The sequence below is a fragment of the Alexandromys fortis genome, unplaced genomic scaffold (assembly GCF_014885135.2).
Source record: "Alexandromys fortis isolate MF-2015 unplaced genomic scaffold, M_Fortis_MF-2015_v1.1 scaffold_167, whole genome shotgun sequence".
NCBI classification, from domain to species: Eukaryota; Metazoa; Chordata; class Mammalia; order Rodentia; family Cricetidae; genus Alexandromys; species Alexandromys fortis.
The window spans coordinates 3,258,146-3,278,178 of NW_026068050.1; the positions used below are offsets into that span (position 1 = coordinate 3,258,146).

The window sequence follows — 20,033 nt, forward strand, 5'->3', positions numbered from 1 at the left end:
TGCTGGAGAAGTATGGTCTGTGTCATAATTTAAAGTCTGTGGGAAGGAGTCATGCCCTACAACAGGGCTCACATGGGAGGTTTATTGGAAGAGGAGAGAGAAGGGGCAGAGAAGGGAATAGGGAAGGAGGTGTGAGGGGGGCAGGGACTTGTCCCTAGGGACAAGAGTGGTGGACGAGAAAGAGACTGGAGGTGGGCAAGGCCCGCCTTTTAAAAGAGACTGTAGGGAATGTGCACAGGGGGTTTCTTAGGGGCTGCAGCTGAGGACATCTTCTGTCAGGACCCTAAGGACAGACCAGTACAGATATCTGAATACTAACAGCCTAGAATGTTGAAGTGCTGGAACTTTGTCAAGCAGCCATGGTCGCCATGCGGTCTACATACTCTCCCTTCCAATATTAGCTTCCTTTCTCCACTTTCTAGGGCCGGTAACTGCAAATTCTTGCAATGTATTAGGTGAAGTCTGGGTACCTCCAAGTCGCTGCTCTGTCAGCATCTCCATACAGCACCAGGCTTGGAGTTGCTCCTGGGACTTCTTCCCTTTCCACTCCCACTTCCAGGTCACATTGTCTGCCCCCTTCTGTTGAACCAAAACAAAACCATTTTGTTGTGGGACTGAGTTTTCCTATGTAGTCCCGGTTGCCCTCAACCCCAGAATCCTTCTGCCTCAGCTTCCCAAGTTATAGGCATGTTCCACCACACCCAGCTCAATGATCATCATTGTCTTAAAAAAAAAAAACAAAAAACAAACCTCGTCTTTTAAAATTTCACTTTAGTTTTGTGTTAATGGAATAACTATCCATTAACTCCTATTTTCAGTCATATACAGACCCTTCCAGGTCATATGCTGTTGGGAGCAGTGAGACCCCAGATCCTGAATTTCTTGTAATCCCCTGATCTGAGTGTCTACAGCTGCTCTGAGCACGAGACCTTCAGGAGTTCCTGATGGCAGGAGAGTGGTTTCTGGTGGGTTTGGCTGGGGCATGGCTATCTCTATATAATCTGCCCCTGAACACAATGAAGGGACATTCTTGGGGAATTCAAGGATGACCCGTGTCGCTGTCTCTCTGTCTGTGTGTGTCTGTGTATTTTCACCTCCTGCCCCTTGCCCGAAGCTTGATAACTGGGTGCCAGCACACAGAGCGCAGACACGGTGGTGCAGTGCGTGGCAATATGCCTTTATTCCTTCCTTAATGGAATTAGGTGTGGACACCATTATCAGTGTCTCCAAGTCATAATTCTTAATGATTAATTTCGATATCTGTGTAGTGGGTCATTAATGTGCTAATACTTCAGTTAAGATTTATTCCTGAGGTGTGTATGTCTGTGATTGGTTGTAGGTACATATGTGCCATGGTGCTTATGTCAGAGGACAACCAACCTTGAGAGTCCATCCTCTCCTTCCATCTTGCTTCAGGCATGGTCTTTCTTGTTTTGCTTATTGTGCTTCATACTTCAGGCTAGTTGGCCCTTGAACTCCAAGGGATTTGCCTGTCTGCTTCCCATTTGGTGGTAGGAGAACAAGTATTACAGTTATGTATTATCATGTCCAACTTCTATAGGACATTAAGTTTTTTTCCCAAATGACAAACCTCTCTGCCAATGCAATAATCCAAATCAGACCAAATCAAACTGAATTGGAAGAAACCAAGGTTTAATGGATGCCAGCACTCCTGGGTAGGTAGCACCGGGAAAACATGGAGAGGTAAAAGGGAGACCACATGTTGGTTCTCTGGGGAGCAGTTTAAATAGCCTATGAGGGTGGTCTTGACCCTCCCTGGAGAGGGGTCACCGTTTGGCTGGCTTTCTTGGAGGTAGAGTCTGGCAACTCCCGGGGAGGGGGTTTGAAATGGAGAGGGGCTGAGGTGACACTTCTGACCAAACATTCCAAATTTTTTGTATACATGGATGCTCGGGGGCTGGCATAAAGCCCCCAACCAAACAATGGGTTCCAGAGAGCCAAACTTAGGCTACCAGGCTTGTGTGACAAAAGCTTTTAGCCAATGAGTTTCTTCCCAGTCTAGTAGTCAGTCACAGGGATCTAAACTCAGGTCACCAGGTTTGTGGGACAAAAGCTTTTAGCCACTGAGATATCTTCCCAGCCCAATAAAGTGTTTTGTTTTAAGGCAGTGTTTGAGACAGAGAGTTGGGATATAAGTGGGTAATTTGGGAAATAACTCAGTTGGCAGGAACAAATGAGGAGTTATTAACACCCTCAGAGGTGTGATACCAAGGTCACTACCATGAACAAAAGGAATCAAATCCAGTGAGTCCTCTGGTAATCCCTTTGAGAAGCCCACAACTATATTATACACACACACACACATAACTATATTCCAGAAGACTATGAATTAGGGTACTACCCACTGGCTTTTTTTTTTTTTTTGGTTTTATTTTATTTTATTTTTTTTGAGACAGAGTTTCGCTGAAGTTTTGGAGCCTGTCCTGGAACTAGTTCTTGTAGACCAGCTGGCCTTGAACTTACAGAGATCTGCCTGCCTCTGCCTCCTGAGTGCTGGGATAAAAGGCACGCACCATCACCACCCTGCCCCCCACTGGCTTCTTACTCTACTGTTAAGAGTTAGTTCTGAAAAAAAAAAAAGAGTTAGTTCTGGAAACATTTGCTTCTTCAAGCTCTGCTGAACTTGCCTGTGACTTTTGTGTGATCCTGGACCTTTGGAGAAGACCCTGAAAGTCAAAGCAGAAAGAACTGTCCTTGTCAAGTGAACCATAGTACATGTCCTAGTCCCTTTACTGTCCCCCCCCCACTGAACACAGTAATATTATCTTTTCTCCTTTCTGCTTAAATTTCACAACACCCTATCAACTGATGACCTTCAGTTTCCAGTAGGGAAGGAAAGCAATCAATAGAATCCTCAGCTTGCTCTTCCAAAGGTCCTGAGTTCAATTCCCAGCAACCACATGGTGGCTCACAGCCATGTGTAATGAGATCCGGTGCCCTCTTCTGGCCTGCAGCATACATGCAGACAGAACACTGCATACTAATAAATAAATAAATAGCTGGGCCATGGTGGCACACGCCTTTAATCCTAGCACTCAAGAGGCAGAAGCAGGAGGATCTTTGTGAGTTCGAGGCCAGACTGGTCTACAAGAGCTAGGGGGCTCCAAAGCTACAGAGAAGCCCTGCCTAAAAAAAATAAATAAATAAATAACTAAACCTTTTAAAATATTTATATTATATATTAAAGAGGAAATATATATCTATTTTGATGAAGGAAAGAGATCCAAATGCATGACCATGACTGTGACCAGTGGCATGCCTATGGTCCCAGCACTGGAAAGACTGAGGCAGGTAAGAGTGAACCCTGGTCCTCCTTGGGTTTGAGCCAAGTCAAGCAGCCAGGCCTGCCCTACAGAGACCATCAGGTGAGGAGAAGCACAGTGGAACCGCCGCCACCACCGCAGCAGCAGCAGCACCCCAGCAAGGAGGCTGAAGGACTCATGAAAATGGCTGTGGATTATGCAGGGCTGGATGGGGTAGTGTGGCTGGATGGGATAGTGTTTCTCTACCCAGCTAAGTTACTTTCCTCATCAGAGTGACAGAACACCCTGACACAAGCTCTCAAGAAGAGGCTCACAGTTCATGGGTACAACCCATCCTAGCCAGTGAGTGGCATCGAGAACATGGCCACTCCTCGTAAGATATGAGGGAAAGTTCAGCCAGAGGTGTGTGGGAGGGTCGAGACTGACGGGGGCCGTGAGAGAAGAGGGGCAGGGAGAGTGCGAGAGGAAGTGAGGAGGAAGAGGAGGCCAATGGGACACAGAGAGTGTATGGGAACCAAGAGACCAAGAGAGTGCTTACCCAAAAGGGCTGAGTCACTAGGGATCTGAAGCAGAGGGAAGGGAAGCCCAGCCCCTGGGCAGGAGAGGGTTAGGGAAGGGGGCGGGGTGAGAAGCCCTGGGAGGAGCCACAGAGACTGAATGAGGCTGGTCCAGGTTTCTAGGATAGTCCCATTAGATCTACCCTGGAAACGGAGAACAGTGAATCCTACTGTCCCGCTTCCTTTCTCTTCCAGTTAGGTCACATCTTCTCATGGCAATTAATTAACCAATGTAGAGAACGCCTTACAGACAGGCCCAGAGGCTGTTTTCATGGTGATTCTAGTAGACAAGATTTTGGATTTTCGAGACAGGGTTTCTCCGTAGCTTTTTTTGGTTCCTGTCCTGGAACTAGCTCTTGTAGACCAGGCTGGCCTCGAACTCACAGAGATCCGCCTGCCTCTGCCTCCCGAGTGCTGGGATTAAAGGCATGCGCCACCACCGCCCTGCTTAAGTAGACAAGATTAACTACTACACTAACCTTGTGTCTGTCTGTGACTGAGTCTTAGCCCAGACTGGCCTTGAACTCACTACCAGTTGAGGATGATCTTGAATTTCTGATCCTTCTGCCCCTGCCTCCTAAGTGCTAGGACTGCAGGTTGGCAGCACTTCTTACTTGTTTATGTGCATGTTGAGCAAGAACTGTACCAACTAAGTTATGCTCTTTTGACAAGACAACTAATACGAAGCAGGCTATATCGGATATTGCATCCAGTCAGGAAGGTATGGAGGCAAATATCCATGGCTAAGGGTGGACTACCTCCCTAGGAGTTGTTGGTCAGGGAGGTCCTGGACTATCCCTCCCCCACCCCGAGTCTTACCGCTGACTGTAAGTTCTTATTTCTGAAGAAACTCCAGGCTTTGTCTGAAAGGATGTAAGGGAATCGGCCTGACAGTGAACACAAAACTCCCTGCCAGCTTTCATACCTGAGTGGAATACGTAAGATGCTGGGGGAAGACCATCTTGCTTGGTTTGGATCTTTTGTTCTTTTTTTTTTTTTTTTTTTTTTTTTTTTAGATAGGGTTTTTCTGTGTAGCCTAGGCTGGCCTCAAACTCAGAGATCTGCCTTCCTCTGCCTCTCGAATTCTGGGATTAAAAGTATGCGATACCATTGCCTGGCACTTGGCATGGATCTTCATGCTACCCTGAGAGATGATGTGTGTGCTCTTTGGTGTGTAGTGGCATGACTGTTATGAGTGTAAACAACTATTTTCCAAGTGGATTTAAAGTCTGCTCCATGGGAGAAAATTCACACGTAGTGCCATAAGCCAGGACAAAAAGCCAATGTCTGGGAAGGTCTTAGGCCCCAGTGGGGCAGCAATTGCAACTGTGTTGTTAAAATGGGTATTATGTGCCTATTAAATTGCCTCCTCAACATCTGTGATTATACACATAATTACTGCTGCTGTCAGCCTGGTTTGTCTTGGAGGGATTTTTTTTTCTTGCAGTGTACTGCAGAGACTCATTAACCAGCTAGTTAGCCTCCTGAGAATAACTGTTGCTGTGGCAGAGTGGTCCAGTGCTCAGCGACCAATGGAATCAGGTACCTATAGTGTCCACCCCTACACACACACACACACACACACACACACAAGCTCAGGGAACATCATATAAGAGGATGGAAAGAATGGAAGCCAGAGGAAGGGATGGCACATTGTGTAGCTACTTCCTCCTTTGTTGAAATAAGAAGCGGTGGCGGGGCTGCGTCCCCAACACCCCGGCCGCTTGGCTAGCTCACGCCCGAAATAACAACACACAAACTGTATTCATTTAAGAACTGCTTGGCCCATGAACTCTAGCCCTTACAGGCTAATTCTCGCATCTGGACTAGCCCATTTCTAATGATGTGTGTAAGCACCCCAAGGTGCGCTTACCGGGAAGATTCTAGCCTACGTCCATCGTGGGTCTCAGCTTCATGCGTCTGCCTCAGAGCGCAGAGCTATCGCATCTACCCGGGAGAGCTGAGCATGGCGTCTCTGCTCCAGCAGAGCTGTCCGGTCTCTCCGGAAGCAGAGCAGAGTCTGACCTCACTTCCTCTTCCGCCCAGAATTCTATTCTGTTTACTCCTCCCATCTATGTTCCAAGCCATGAGGCCAAGCAGCTGGTTTATTATAACTTAACCAATGAAATCAACAGATTGATATATGACACTCCCACATCACTCCTTATTGAAACACTTCTTCCTAAAGAGAGGAGGGAGGCTAATGAGACTCAGGAAGCAAAATTTAGATAGCTCAAAGGTTATATACACTTGACGGTGCAGAAACCCCTGCTCTGTATGGTCCAGAATGATCTACGACAGCCACACTTTCCATTTTGAATGAGTGAGTTTATTAAATACATAGTAAGCAGAAGTAAAATAGATAGAAAGAAGTAGACAGCAAAACATCCAGCAGAGACAACTGGAGTAATCCACCTGAGAAAGCACACAAAAGATAACTCGTCAAATCCAGGCTTACAGACATGCAGCAGGTATCAACTGTGCAAACCCCACTGGAGCTGTCAGCTGGAGTTCCCAAGTGACCGTCCTGGACAGAGCAGGGTGTCTAACGTAAAGGCTTCCAAGTGAAAGACCAAAGAGCAGTGGATAGAGAACAGCATGTCTAGTGCTTACAAATATCCAGTAGAAAGCCCCGAGGGGGTTGAGGCAGTTAGTTTCTGCCTGGACTTTCTCTCCATGGATGAGCTGCCTGAGGCTGAGCTTCCAGCTTCCTGTTCCCAAGTGTCTTAGTTTGCTCAGGGTTTTTATTGTTGTGAAGAGATGCCATGACCATGCCAACTCATTGAATTAGGGTTGGCTCACAGGTTCAGAGGTTTAGTCCATTATCATCATGGTGGGAAGTGTGGTGGTACACCGGCAGATGTGGTGCTAGAGATGGAGTTGAGGGTTCTATATTCTATATCTGGATCATCAGGCAGCAGGAGGGAGTATGCCACTGGACAAAGCCCACCCCCGTCACACACACTACACCCAACAAGACCACACCTACTCCAACAAGGCCAAGCCTCCTAATAGTGCCCCTCCCTAGTAACCAAGCGTTCAAATCCACGAGTCTATGAGGATCATTCTTATCTAAAACACCACACCACTGCAGGATTTTTTTCCCCCGAGACAGGGTTTCTCTGTAGCTTTGGAGCCTGTCTTGGAACTAGCACTTGTAGACCAGGCTGGCCTCGAACTCACAGAGATCCGCCTGTCTCTGCTTCCCGAGTGCTGAGGTTAAAGACATGTACCACCATTGCCCGGCCACTGCAGGCATTTTTATGTTGTGAGACAAACACTGAAAACCTTGCTTGGAATTGGTTTCCCTTCTATATGCCCTCAAAGACAATCTTCTCAATCCTCTTAGGAGTTTGCTGTTTTCCTTCCCCCTTGCTGTAGTGAGGGGGTCTTTCTTAGAGGAAATAAGGCTTCCACAATCTCTGTTCCTAACAAGCTTAACCATCACACGACAATTTACCAGTAAAATGAACATTATATTGATGAATCCCCCAGGCTATAGATACAGTGATGGCAGTAACTACTGCTGAAGGAAAACCTCCGGCCAGCTGCCCAGGGAGATTCGAGGGCACATCATTTGTGAGTCCTCCCCCATGCTGGGGTGAGCTTTTCAGTGATGTACTGGGGTGGACTTTTCTTTGGTCTCTCGTCAGCACTCTAGTGGGGAAACGGATGTTTGTTCAGGTTCCCTGAAGAGGAGTCACACAACAGTTACTCCTCACTACCCTAGAAAATGCGGTGCCTCGTATGCCGGGGCACCAAGTGCCATCCTCTTTCTTCCCCAAGAACTTAATTCTGGGAATTTTCCCACTTTCATTTTTAAAAGGGTTTATTTTTAATTATGTGCATGTGTATCTGTGTGTGTGTGTGTATGCTTGTGAGTGCCGGAGCCTTTAAAGGCCAGAAGTATTAGATTTCCACAGAACTGGAGTTACAGTTGTGAGCCACTCAACATGTATGCTGGGAACAGAATTTAAGAGGGCCTCCCTAAGAGCCAGGTGTGTTCTTCACCCCTGAATCACCTCTCCGGTCCATCTCTATTTCTTTCTCTTCTTTCTTTTCGTTTTTAAAATTAACTTCTTCCCAAGCGGTAGTGGCGCACATCTTTAAATCCCAGCACTTGGGAGGCAGAGGCAGGTGGATCTCTGTGATTTCGAGACTAGCCTGGTCTACAAGAGCTAGTTCCAGGATAGGCTCCAAAACCACAGAAAAACCCTGTCTCGAAAAACAAAAAAACAACAACAAAAAATTAACTTCTTTATTGATTCTTTGGGAGATTCACATTGTGCACCCCAATTATGCTCACTTCCTGGTCCCCCCATATCCTCCCCTTACCCCTGCAAAAACAAAGCAAGAAAACAAGCAAAAAAATAAAAATAAAAACCAACCAAACAAATAAAAACCATGAACCCCTCCCCCAACCCCCCAAAACAAAAATCCTCTTTGCTTCTTCTTCCCCACCTCTCCAACACCTCTTCGTTTGCTCTGGTGGCACTGGAGGTCTCAGGTACCTTTTGTCCTATCAGTTGGGGGCACTGGGGGCCTTTTGTCCATTAGCTTTCCTTGCAAATATTCATTCAGTGAGTCACTGGTCTGGTCAAGGTCTGTGGTTTTTGGTAAACCCTCATCACCAGAACTCCTCTGGGATATCCCATGGCCACCCCAAGTCTTGGAGATCCTGCTGGTACTGCTCCACAGGAGTAGTTCTTCCACCATTTCCAGCAGGTCCTAGATGGGTTAGACGCTAGGGTGGGCCTGGGTGGTAGCTGAGCTGGTCAGTCCAGGCCAGGTGAGGGGGCGGGGCCAGCTACCCAAGCTTAAGCCCTCAGAACTGGTTGACACTTGCCTGTGGTGCAGGGTGGGGCCAGCTCTCCTGTTCCAGTGTCCAGCAAGAGGCAAGGCCAGCTTTCTCTGGACTAGCAAAGGGAGAAGGCAGCATACATACTCTTCTTGATTTCTTCTGGTTCCTAAGACCCCCCTCCCCGAAGAGACACGGGCTACACAGACCCAGACATGGCCCTTGGCACCAGCTTGGGCCTGGACAACATCCTAGCTCTGAGTGGAAGCACTGACCACTCAGGTCAGAGTGGTTCTGGTGGCAGCATAGCTCCTGGACACCACGAAGGCCTCAGGTTGTGGCCCCAATCCTGGGCTTCTATGTGACCTTTGGTGGCAATATAGGACTCAGACTTCAGCACAGACCCCAGCCACGGTAGGATCACATCTAGGCAGCAACACGGTCTGGATGTCACCATTGCCCCTGGTGGCAGTGCAGGCCACTCAGATTGGCATGGCCCTCAGACAACAACATGGCTTTCTATGGTAAAAGGAGTCTCGGACAATAATTAGCACAGCCCCTGGCTGCAGTAGGGTCATGGACCCAAACATGGCCCTCAGCTACAGCTACGGCCCAGATGTCCCTATGGCACTCGGATCTGCAAGCATCATGGCCCTCGAATACCAACCTGGACTCAGGGGGTTGACCTGACTCAGTGACAACAGGAGACACATATGTCAGTCCAGACCCTGGTTGCTTAGGGTCCTGGACTCAGACATGGTCCTCAGCAGCAGACTGGCCCTGGTTCTGTAGAAGCACAGGTCAACCAGATTTGTATGACCCCTACTGCAGCATGGTCCCCAAATTCCAACAAGGCTGCAGGCCTGTGGCCCAGATCCCATGGGCTCTATTGGTAACCTGGACCCCAGGCAGCAGCGAGGCCCCATAGACATTGTAGCTCCAGGTGGTAGCCCTGGCCACGCAGATCAGAATGATCCCAGCAGCAGCATGGCCCCCAGATACCAATAAGGCCACAGGTTGCTACCTAGACCCCAGGCTTTATGTGGCCTTTGGTGGCAACTTGGGTCAAGGATATCAACACAGACCTTGGCTGTAATAGGATCGTGGACTCAGACATGATCCCTGGCAGCAGCCCAGGTCTGGCTGTCATCATGGCCCCAGGTAGTGGCGAAGGCCACCCAGACTAGCATGGCTCCAGCAGCAGCATGGCCCAGGGATCTGCAACATGGCCTCAGGCCGCTGGTATCAGCATGGCCCTCCAAGGCAACAGGAGCCATGTATATCAACACAGACCCTGGCTGCTGTAGGACCAGGAACCCATACATGGCCCTTGGCAGTGGCCCAGCCCAGACATCACTGTGGCCCTGGGTAGCAAGCAGACCTCCCCTCGGTCTACTCTTCATGGCCTTCACCACAGCCCCAGGTGGCAAGTAGGCATCTAACATCTGCTTACCGCTCACTGTCTTCCTTTCTGTCTCTTTCCACAGTGTGTGGACCATTCTGCTTTTCTTTCTCTCCCATTTCTCCACACTTATTTGCTTATCATAATCGGCACTGAGTAGACCCATGGAGGTCTTCCTCTAGCCAGGGCCTTGAGGACCCTGGCTGGCCTGTGGCTAACTAGCCCGTCTGGCCGTATCATCTGCATTTTTGTTTTTCCTTCACAGCTCTTCTCACCTGTGACGTTTAATTAATACTTAAGGTCGCTGCAAGAAGTAACAAATTATAGCATTCAATGTATTAACCTATTAAAATATATAGAACTATGTCTTACATATAGTAAACATACACTTTAAATCTTTTTTTGTAATATAATTTTTTTTATTAAAAAAAATTTTCCGCCTCCTCCCCGCCTCCCATTTCCCTCCCCGTCTCCCTTTTCCCTCCCACTCCTCTCCCCCTCCCCCCACTCCTCTCCCCCTCCCTCTCCAGTCTGAAGGGCAGTCAGGGTTCCCTGCCCTGTGGAAAGTCCAAAGTCCTCCCCCCTCCATCCTGGTCTAGGAAGGTGAACATCCAAACTGGCTAGGCTCCCACAAAGCCAGAACATGAAGTAGGATCAAAACCCAGTGCCATTGTCCTTGGCTTCTCGGCAGCCCTCATTGTCCGCCATATTCAGAGAGTCCGGTTTTATCCCATGCTTTTTCAGTCACAGTCCAGCTGGCCTTGGTGAGCTCCCAATAGATCAGCCCCACTGTCTCCGTGGGTACACTTTAAATCTTATCACACTGAATGCCTATATGTATAACAAATTAAACATTACATTTTTATATCATTATTCTACTTAATGTTTAAAAATTTTTAATTTTTATGTGTTTTTGCTTGATGTATATTTGTGTACCATGCGCATGCCTAGTGCCTGTAGAGGTCAGACAGGAACCACTAGTGAGTCCCCTGTAGCTGCTGGAAATCAAACCCAGCTCCTCTGGAAGAGCAGTCAGTGCTCTTAACCACAGGGCCATCTCTCTAGCCTTTATCAACCTTTGCCATAGCTCTAAGATGTAGATGTTTTTATACTAATTTCACCAATGAGGAAATTAAGATTTACTGTGGTTAAGTAAACCACTCAATGTCTAAGAGAAGTGGAGATCTTATCCCATCTTAAGCACCATTTTATTTCTTTTTTTGGTTTTTTGAGACAGGGTTTCTCTGTGGTTTTGGAGCCTGTCCTGGAACTAGCTCTTGTAGACCAGGCTGGTCTCGAACTCACAGAGATCCGCCTGCCTCTGCCTCCCAAGTGCTGGGATTAAAGGCGTGGGCCACCACCGCCTGGTTTAAGCACCATTTTCTTAAGACAGCATCTTACTGTATAGCTCTGATTGGTAGGAACTCACCAGAGGGCTGGAGTTAAAGGCTTGCTCTAACACACCCAGCCCAAAGCAGATACAAGGAATTTTTGGTTATTTTGGAGACATACTCTTAAAATCCCAGCACTACAGTGCCTCGTCTACATAGAGAATTCCTCGCCATCCAAGTCTACTTAGAAAGACATCTAAAATTAAACAAACAAAGCTATCTGGAATGCCTGGGACAAAATTTGCCCGCCTCAAGTGTTGGAATTAAAAGCATGCCCCACTACTGCCTGGCAATTTGAGATCACTTTATTTATGAAATAAAATGGAGTGGAGCCTGAAAGTCTGGTTTTTTAAAAAGCACCCCAGGTTATTCTAATATATAATTAATACAAAATACAATGCATCAATATTTGAGAAAAATTTTAATATATACTGTAGTGTATAAAGAGGAAACAGATGAGAAAGCAAAAACACACTTCTAACAAGGAAAGTTTTATGAGGGAGGAGGGAAGAGATTAGAGAACGTTTTTTTTCTTTTTCCAAGACAGGATTTATTTGTATAAATCTGGCTATCCTGGCCTTGAACTCACAGAGTTCCACCTGCTTCAGTCTTCCAAGTGCTGGGATTGAAGGCAGATGCCACTAATACCACTTCCTTCTTTCTTTCTTTCTTTCTTTCTTTCTTTCTTTCTTTCTTTCTTTCTTTTTCTTTTTTTTAATTCTCAGGTGGTCTCCCATCCAAGTACTAATCACGCCCGACCCTGCTTAGCTTCCCAGATCAGACGAGATCAGGCTCGTTCAGGGTGGTTTTCTCTGTAGCTTTGGAACCTGTCCTGGAACTAGCTCTTGTAGACCAGGCTGGCCTCGAACTCACAGAGATCCCCCTGCCTTTGTCTCCCCAGCGCTGCGATTAAAGGCGTGCGCCTCCACTGCCCGGCTCATATGTTTTGTTTTGTTTTTCTTTTTTGGTTTTTCTCGGGGCTAATCTAATCCCTGGATCTGGGGTTAGCGGGTGGGGGCGGCGCTGGCTCCAGCCAATAGAGGGCGCGCTCGCACCCTCGGCCCGGCCTCCAGACCCGGCGGCTCGCAGACTCCTTTGGTTGCTCCCCAGCGAGCCCCCGCCCGCCGCGTCACGTGACGCCACCACGGAACCCGAGGTGCCAGGCCTCAGCCGAGTTAAAAGTCGTTGCCGGCGGCCGCTGCGAGTGCAACCCCAGAGGCTCACCCGGAGCCGAGTGTGGGAGGCCCAGGAGGTAGATGCTACCTCTTCCCGGTCTGGTTGGCTCACGGTCCCTTCTCACCGTTCGTGGCTTGCGTCCCCTGGAGTCTTTGCATACGTTCTCTCGCGTGGGCAGGCCACGGTGACCATGTAGCGGGGACCCCCGAGGAAGCACGGGTGCCGGGGACGAGCTCGGCGCGGACGGCACGCAGCTTCAGCATCTCCCCCAGCGTCTCGACCGCAGCCCCCGGGGGGCCCTGCTGGGAACTCCGGCCTCCCGAGGAGGCCTGGCCCGGAGCGCCGCCAATTCTCGCCGCGTCTCGCGAGAGTCCAAGTTGAAGGAACATGGCGACGTCTAATCTGTTAAAGGTAAGCCCCTGCCTCCAGCCGGGCTTCTGCTCGCCACCGGGGCGTTTAGTTCCTCGGGGAGGGCCAGGCTCGGAGTGAGCGGCGAGATGTGAGGGTTTCAGGGTTGTCTACCAGAAGGGGAACCGGGGCGGCTGTCCCCGAGCACCCCGACGCGGGGCCCTGGCCTCGGGGTCCTGAGGCTCCGGTGGTTCCTACCGCAGACTGACTCGGAGCGATGCTTTCGAGGGGACCAACCCTCGAGGGCTGCGAGCTCTCGAGAGCAGTGTCGCTGGGCCCTCCGCGGCCCAGCCATTGTGACTCGGAAGGTCCGTTTCTTTTGATGCGAGAGTCAAAGACATAATAGGAACAGTCCCAACAAAATGATACCTAAAAGGTTTCAATGACGGGACCCCTCTCCCCCCCCCAGTCCCTTAATTTCTGGTTTCCCTCTTTCTTCAGGAAATGCGAGTCAGAGTGCAGTACCTCCCTCCCATTTTACCCCCTTTCTCCTTTTTTTTTTTTTTTGCATGTTACACCTTCCCTCTAGTTCTCTCATTCTTGACTTCATATTTACACCCTTTTTTGTTCCTTGAACTGTCTCTCCAACCCGACTCCCCTTATACATCAGATGGCACTCGGATGAAGTGCTACCATCATTTTAGGTTGTAGGCTAGTTTCTTTTCTCAAGACATTGAAAAGTTTTAAATCCCAAGAGAGGCACGGGGAAGATGGGGGGGGGGGGCAGATTCTGTTAAAAAGTTAGCGAAGGACTGAGGAAGATGTGGGGCGAATTTGAGCTATGTTTGTGTTTTTAGTAAGAATCCTATCCTAAAAGTACGAACTGAAATGGGAGTAGTGATCACCTGAGGGAAAATAAACTGTTTTCAGGCTGCGTGGATGAATAATAATAAAATAGAAAACGCTACCCCGCCCCAACCCAACCCCCCTCCAAAAACAGGGTCTCGTCATCTCGGTTTTGCCAGAACGTGCTGGCCTCAAACTCACAGAAATCCTTCTGCCACGGTCTGCAGAGACTGAGACCTGCATCGCTGCCCTGGGGAGTCCTTTAAATAAGGACCTAGGTTCCCTGAATTTCTATGTCATGATTTTTCAAGACGTGATTTCTCTGCATAGCCTTGGCTGTCCTTGAACTAGCTCTGTAGAGCAGGCGTGTGCCACCACTTTTAGTGTTTTTCGAGACAGATTTCTCTGTAGCTTTTTGGTGCCTGTCCTGGAACGCGCTCTGTAGACCACCAGGCTGGCCTCGAACTCACAAGAGATCCACCTGCCTCTGTCTCCCAAATACTGGGATTAAAGGCCACTACCGCCGGACAGATTTTTGTCACTTAAGAGCTGTATCACTTTGAGTTCCTTAACCTCTGCCCAAGTTTCTTCTTTCAGAACCATTAGTACCATTTTTTTCATAACGCTATTGTGATGATCAAATTAATTATGTAAAATACTTAAACAGACAGTGATGGCATTTAATATGCAATCATTAAAGCCCTAGAACTGCCTATAAGAACGGCTGGGCGGTGGTGGCGCATGCCTTTAATCCCAGCACTCAGGAGGCAGAGGCAGGCAGCTCTCTGTGAGATAGAGGCCAGCCTGGTCTACAAAGTGAGTTCCAGGATAGACAGACTGGGCTGTTACACAGAGAAACCCTACCACTCCCCCCACCAAACAAAACGAAAACAGTTGAATCTGGTCCTGGAGGTTTGGGTTGGTCGTCAGTACGGCGGTCACTGAGGCAGAAGGACCATGAATTCTAGCCTAAACTGAATTGAGTAGTGAATTTGGAACCAGCTGAGATTACATTATAGACTAATTCACAGAAGAGATATTACTGACTCTACTCGGCTTTGTTTTTCATAATAGTGTGTGTGAGAGTGCAGACACACACCTGTGGAGGTCAGAGAGCAACTTTTGAGGGTTCTCCCATTCCACCTGGGATCTGGAGGTCAAACTCAGGGCTGTCAGGCTTGCTTGGCAAGAGTGTCTTATCTGCTGTACCATCTTGCCAGCCCCTAGATTTTTTTGTTCTAATTTAATTTAGTTTTGTTAATGTTGGAGCATTTCATATGCATAGTGTATTTTGATCATGCTCACTTCCCAGTTTGCCTGAAGCTGCTGTGTGTGCGTGAGTACATCACATGGATGTAGGAGAGCAGAGGTCAGCTTTGTGGAGTCAGTTCTCTCCTCCCAGCCTTATGCAGCTCCTAGGACTCCAGCTCACTTTACCCCAGAGCCATCTTCCTGGACCGCTTCCTATAATCCTAATGCATTAGTTCAGAAATTTCTCAAAATCCATGTTAATGCTCTCATGTTCACATAAACAGTATTTTTATGTGATTACTTGAAGTGTGTTTAAGAAATATTGGGTTCTGGGCTGGAGAGATGGCTCAGTGGTTAAGAGCACTGGCTGCTCTTCCAGAGGTCCTGAGTTCGATTCCCAGCAACCACATGGTGGCTGACAACCATCTGTAATGAGATCTGGCGCCCTCCTCTGGTGTACATCCGGACATGGAGGCAAAATGTTGTATACATAATAAATAAATAAATAAAAGAATAATTAAAAAAATCTTTATAAAAAAAAAAGAAATATTGGGTTCCTGATTCTTTGCAAGCTTCTGACTTGTTCATTGCTTGACTGCCTAGAAGGTACAATCCACCCTCTCCATCCTCAGTTCATAATTTTGTTTAAAATTCCAGAGAGGCAGAGGCAGGAGGATCTCGAGTTCAAGGTCATTTTAGTCTTTAGAGTGAATTCCAGGACAGGCTCCAAAGCTACACAGAGAAACTCTGTCCTATAAAACCAAAAAAACAACCAAACAAACAAACAAAAGTAACTTCATGTGAAATTCTTTAAGACATGGTTTTATATTGGAATTTTATTTTATTTGAGATTGTGTTTTCTTCTTTTACCAAGTGAACTGTTATTGGAGCTTGGAAATCTTTTGAGTATAGAAAGATCTGTGTAGTTTATTTTGACATACAGTTCATCAGCAGACTAGGGGAGTTAAATCTGATCCCCTTTTACTTGGGTACTTTATCTGTTTTTTTTTTTTTTTTTTTACTTGCACAGTCTATCTGTAGAACATTTCTTGCAATGTGATAGTGCTCTTTCATCTATTTTAGATTACTTCTGAAACTTAATTCTGCTTGTTCTTTTTCTTTCACAGTTGTCATCTGGGCTCATTTTCTTCTTTTTCAGTTGATTATTCTATTCCAAATAGCAATTATCGAAGCAGTTGAATTTCACACCTCAGTTCTTAGCACATTACCTACCAATTAAGACCTGTATTCCCTTGGCCATACCACACATTTTTTCTGGTTTCTCTGTATTGTGCTTTTAAGTCACCTTCTACCTGTTCTTTTTTAGCCTTCGCTGTCCCCCAAGACTTGGTGGCATGTCTCCCTTCTCTACTGTCCCTTTTCCCTCACTTCTCTAATTTATAAGAAGGTTTGTGTCTCCTTTGTAAACTTAGCCAGTACTCTGCTTCTGCCTCAGACTTTGCCTATGGGCTGCTTTGTAGCTCTTTTTCCTTAGTTTACCCACATGGTTATCTTGAAGCTATCAAGTGTAAAAGCATTGATAGTATCCTGATTGACAACCCAGATTCTCTTGATAAGCGCCATCCGTTCTTCTGGTATTGTTGATCACATCATCTGCTGTCTTACTTGTTTGTATGATTTTTTTTTCCGTCTCCATATTTTACTGTCTTCCCCAATTACCTGTTTTTCACTGACATCCAAATTATTTCTCAGGATTGAATCTTCAGCACTTTCTCTCTTTGTATTTTTTTTTTTTTCTGGTACAGTCCTAACTCCTATTTCACTATTTTTTTTTCCTTTGAGACAGGTTTTCTCTGTGTAGTCTTAGCTGACTTTGAACTCTGTAGACCAGGCTGTCCTCAACTCAAATCCATCTAGCTCTGCCGCCTTTTGAGTGCTGGGATTAAAGGAGTGTACCACCACCATCTGGTTCTATTTCACTATTTTTTTCTCTTAGTGCTGATCTGATCTCAATCTGACCATATCAGTTTCTTGCTTAGATACTGTCTGTAGTTCAATCATTTGAGAACTTTCCAGTTGACTCTTAACAAGAAACTGGAAAAGGATTAAATAGGAAGCTTAGCTTTTTCTCATCACAAAATTTTTGTCATTTGGAAAGAGAAGGAAAATGAAAATATAAACTACCAATTCTAAGTGTCTATAACTTATTCATTATTAAAATTATTTATTGGACAACAACATGCAAGGTACCATTAAGAATACAAAGGCATGTGTAATGTCCTTGCTCTATGGGAGTTCATTATACTCAAAGAGAAGATGGTACTTATGGTTTTCTCAAAGGCAGACATTTCTGAAATGGTGCTACACAGGTGAAGAAAGTTTCTGATGGAATAGTGTTGTGAAGATGTTAAAGGAGCGGTGGGGCTGCGTCCTGCCACCCGGCTAGCTTTACACCCAAAATAATTACACGGAAATTGTATTCTTTTAAACACTGCTTGGCCCATTAATTCCAGCCTCTTATTGGCTAGCTCTTACATATTGATCTAACCCATTTCTAATAATCTGTGTAGCCCCACGAGGTGTGGCTTACCAGGAAAGATCTTAACCTGCGTCTGTCGGGAGTGGGAGAATCATGGTGACTGACTGACTCGGCTTCTTTCTCCCAGCATTCTGTTCCGTCTACTCCACCTACCTAATTTTCTGTCCTATCAGGCCAAGCAGTTTTTTTTATTAGTTAACCAATGAAAGCAACACATAAGCTACAAGACCCACTTCCATCATGAAGAGAGCATTGGAGCTGAATTTTGAAGAATGGGTACTCTGTTTGCAGGTGTGCATGTATGAATATGCATACATACATGTATGAATGTGGAAGCCAGAGGTCAGCTTCAGGTCTCATTCCCAGGAGCTCTCCACCTTGTTCTTCAACACAGTGACTCTCACTTGGCTAGAATTTGCCAGTTAGCCTAGGAGGGACCCGCAGGGATGTACCAGCACTGGAATTATACAAATGCCACCATTACCAGTTTATTGTTTTTATTTTTTTTTTTAAATGTGGGTTCTGTAAGATTGAACTCAGGTTCTGTCATTTTTGTAAGGCAAATACTTACTAAAACAGAGCCATTGCTCTGTTTTCCAAGTACTTTTTAAAAAATATCTTTTTCAAGTTTGCTTTTATTTGATATATTTTATGTGTACGAGTATGTAGGTGTACTGTGAGTCCAGTGCTCACGAAGGTCAGAAGAGGTCATTTGATCCCTTGGAACTAGAGTTATGAGATACCGTGAGAACTGAACCTGGGTTCTTAGGAAGAACAAAGGCTTTTTAAAATATTTATTGATTATGTATACAGTATTCTGTCTGCTTGTATGCTTGCAGGCCAGAAGAGGGCACCAGACCTCATTATAGATGGTTGTGAGCCACCATGTGGCTATTGGGAATTGAACTCAGGACCTTTGGAAGAGCAGGCAATGCTCTTAACCACTAAGCCGTCTCTCCAGCCCCAGAACAAGGGCTCTTGATGGTTCCAGCCTCTGAGTACTTTCTTAATCTGTGTAGCTTTGGAGCCTGTTCTGGAACTAACTCTTGTAGAACAAGCTGGCCTCCAACTCACAGAGATCTGCTTGCCTCTGTCTCCCAAGTGCTGGGATTAAAGGAGTACGCTGCCACCATCCTGCCTCTGAGTAGTCTTCATGGTGGTGATGAGGAATAAATTTGGTAGGAATGGAGAAATAAGTGGCAGGTTGTGTTGGGATTGTGTATGGATGATGCACCTTGGAACTGTTGCATGATAGTACCCCAGAATCTAAGGAAACAAAAGGAAGAATAAAACAAAAGTTGGGGTCAGATGTGAAAGGTTCTCACTGTTAAGAAAACAACTTTGAGGTAAGTAGGAGGATAATTGTAGGAGGAAGGAGGGCCGCTTGTTTGGTTCTTAGACACCCAGCTGCTCAGCTCTGAAATATTCATACAGAAACTATATTATTTAAAACACTGCTTGGCCTATTAGCTTCTTATCAGCTAGCTCTTGCATTTTAATTTAACCCATCTCCATTAATCTGTGCATCACCATATGGCAGTGGCTTACCAGCTAAAGTTCCCAGTGTCTGTCTCAGGCTGCAGATCCATGGTTTCTCCCTGACTCTGCCCTCTTTCTTCCAGCATACAGCCTAGCTTTTCTCACCTAGTTCTGTTCTGCCCTTGCTATAGGCTCAAAGTAGTTCTTTATTCATTAACCAATAAAAGCAACACATAGACAGAAGGACTTTTCACACCCTTTCCCCCTTTCTGTTTAAACAAAAAGGAAGGTTTTAATATAGTAAAATTACATATAACAAAACAGGTATCAAGCAAAATTTACAGTTACAATATTTGTATTAACTTTATCTTTTATTGTAACTAATGAAAACTATATCTGTTCTCCAACTCCATCAAAGACTACAGAAGAATATAATATTTATTACCTAAGTAAACAGGAAGTGCATTGTAGGAAAATTTCAAAATTCTAGAATTGACAGACATCTCACTGTCTAGACAGTCACCCAAAGTTCTTCTGTACCATTGGGGCATCAATCTTCAGCCTACAGGCCCATGATATCCAACAGACTTTCCCATGAAGCAGGAAATTTCAAAGACAGTTTCACCTATATTGACAGTTTGTTAGTCACTTTTTTCTGTGTCTTGCAGAATGTCTGGCAGACTTTCATGAAGCAGGAACCTCAAAGGATTGTCTCACCCTTTAGTCATTTCTCTACAGGTCCTGCATGTCCAGTTCATTAAGCAGTTGAGGCAAGAGCTGTTTCTTGCCCAAATGGCTAATAGACTCCACGAGGAGCCTCTTCAGTGCCCATCTTCCTCTTGAAGTAGATTGGTGCTGCCAGGACTAGATGTGTCTCATGTCATGAAAAGTCCTAACTTCTTAAACATTTTAAATGCCAGATTCTGTAGTCTTTGAAAGGTTTGAGGAATGCTTATTCATCTGAAATACATCTTTGTACATCTAGAAAATCTAACTAATGT

At 46.2% G+C, this 20,033-nt stretch overlaps 1 protein-coding gene across 1 annotated transcript in view; it reads left to right on the plus strand.

Moving 5' to 3' along the window:
• The first annotated feature begins 12,875 nt into the window (after positions 1–12,875).
• The window catches only part of Cul5 (cullin 5), a 45,075-nt gene continuing 37,917 nt past the window's right edge, over positions 12,876–20,033 (plus strand). The window contains exon 1 of the mRNA XM_050119428.1: positions 12,876–13,019. Within this exon, the coding sequence (XP_049975385.1) occupies positions 12,996–13,019 (24 nt within the window). The 5' untranslated portion in view covers positions 12,876–12,995. The remainder of the gene's footprint in view (positions 13,020–20,033) is intronic.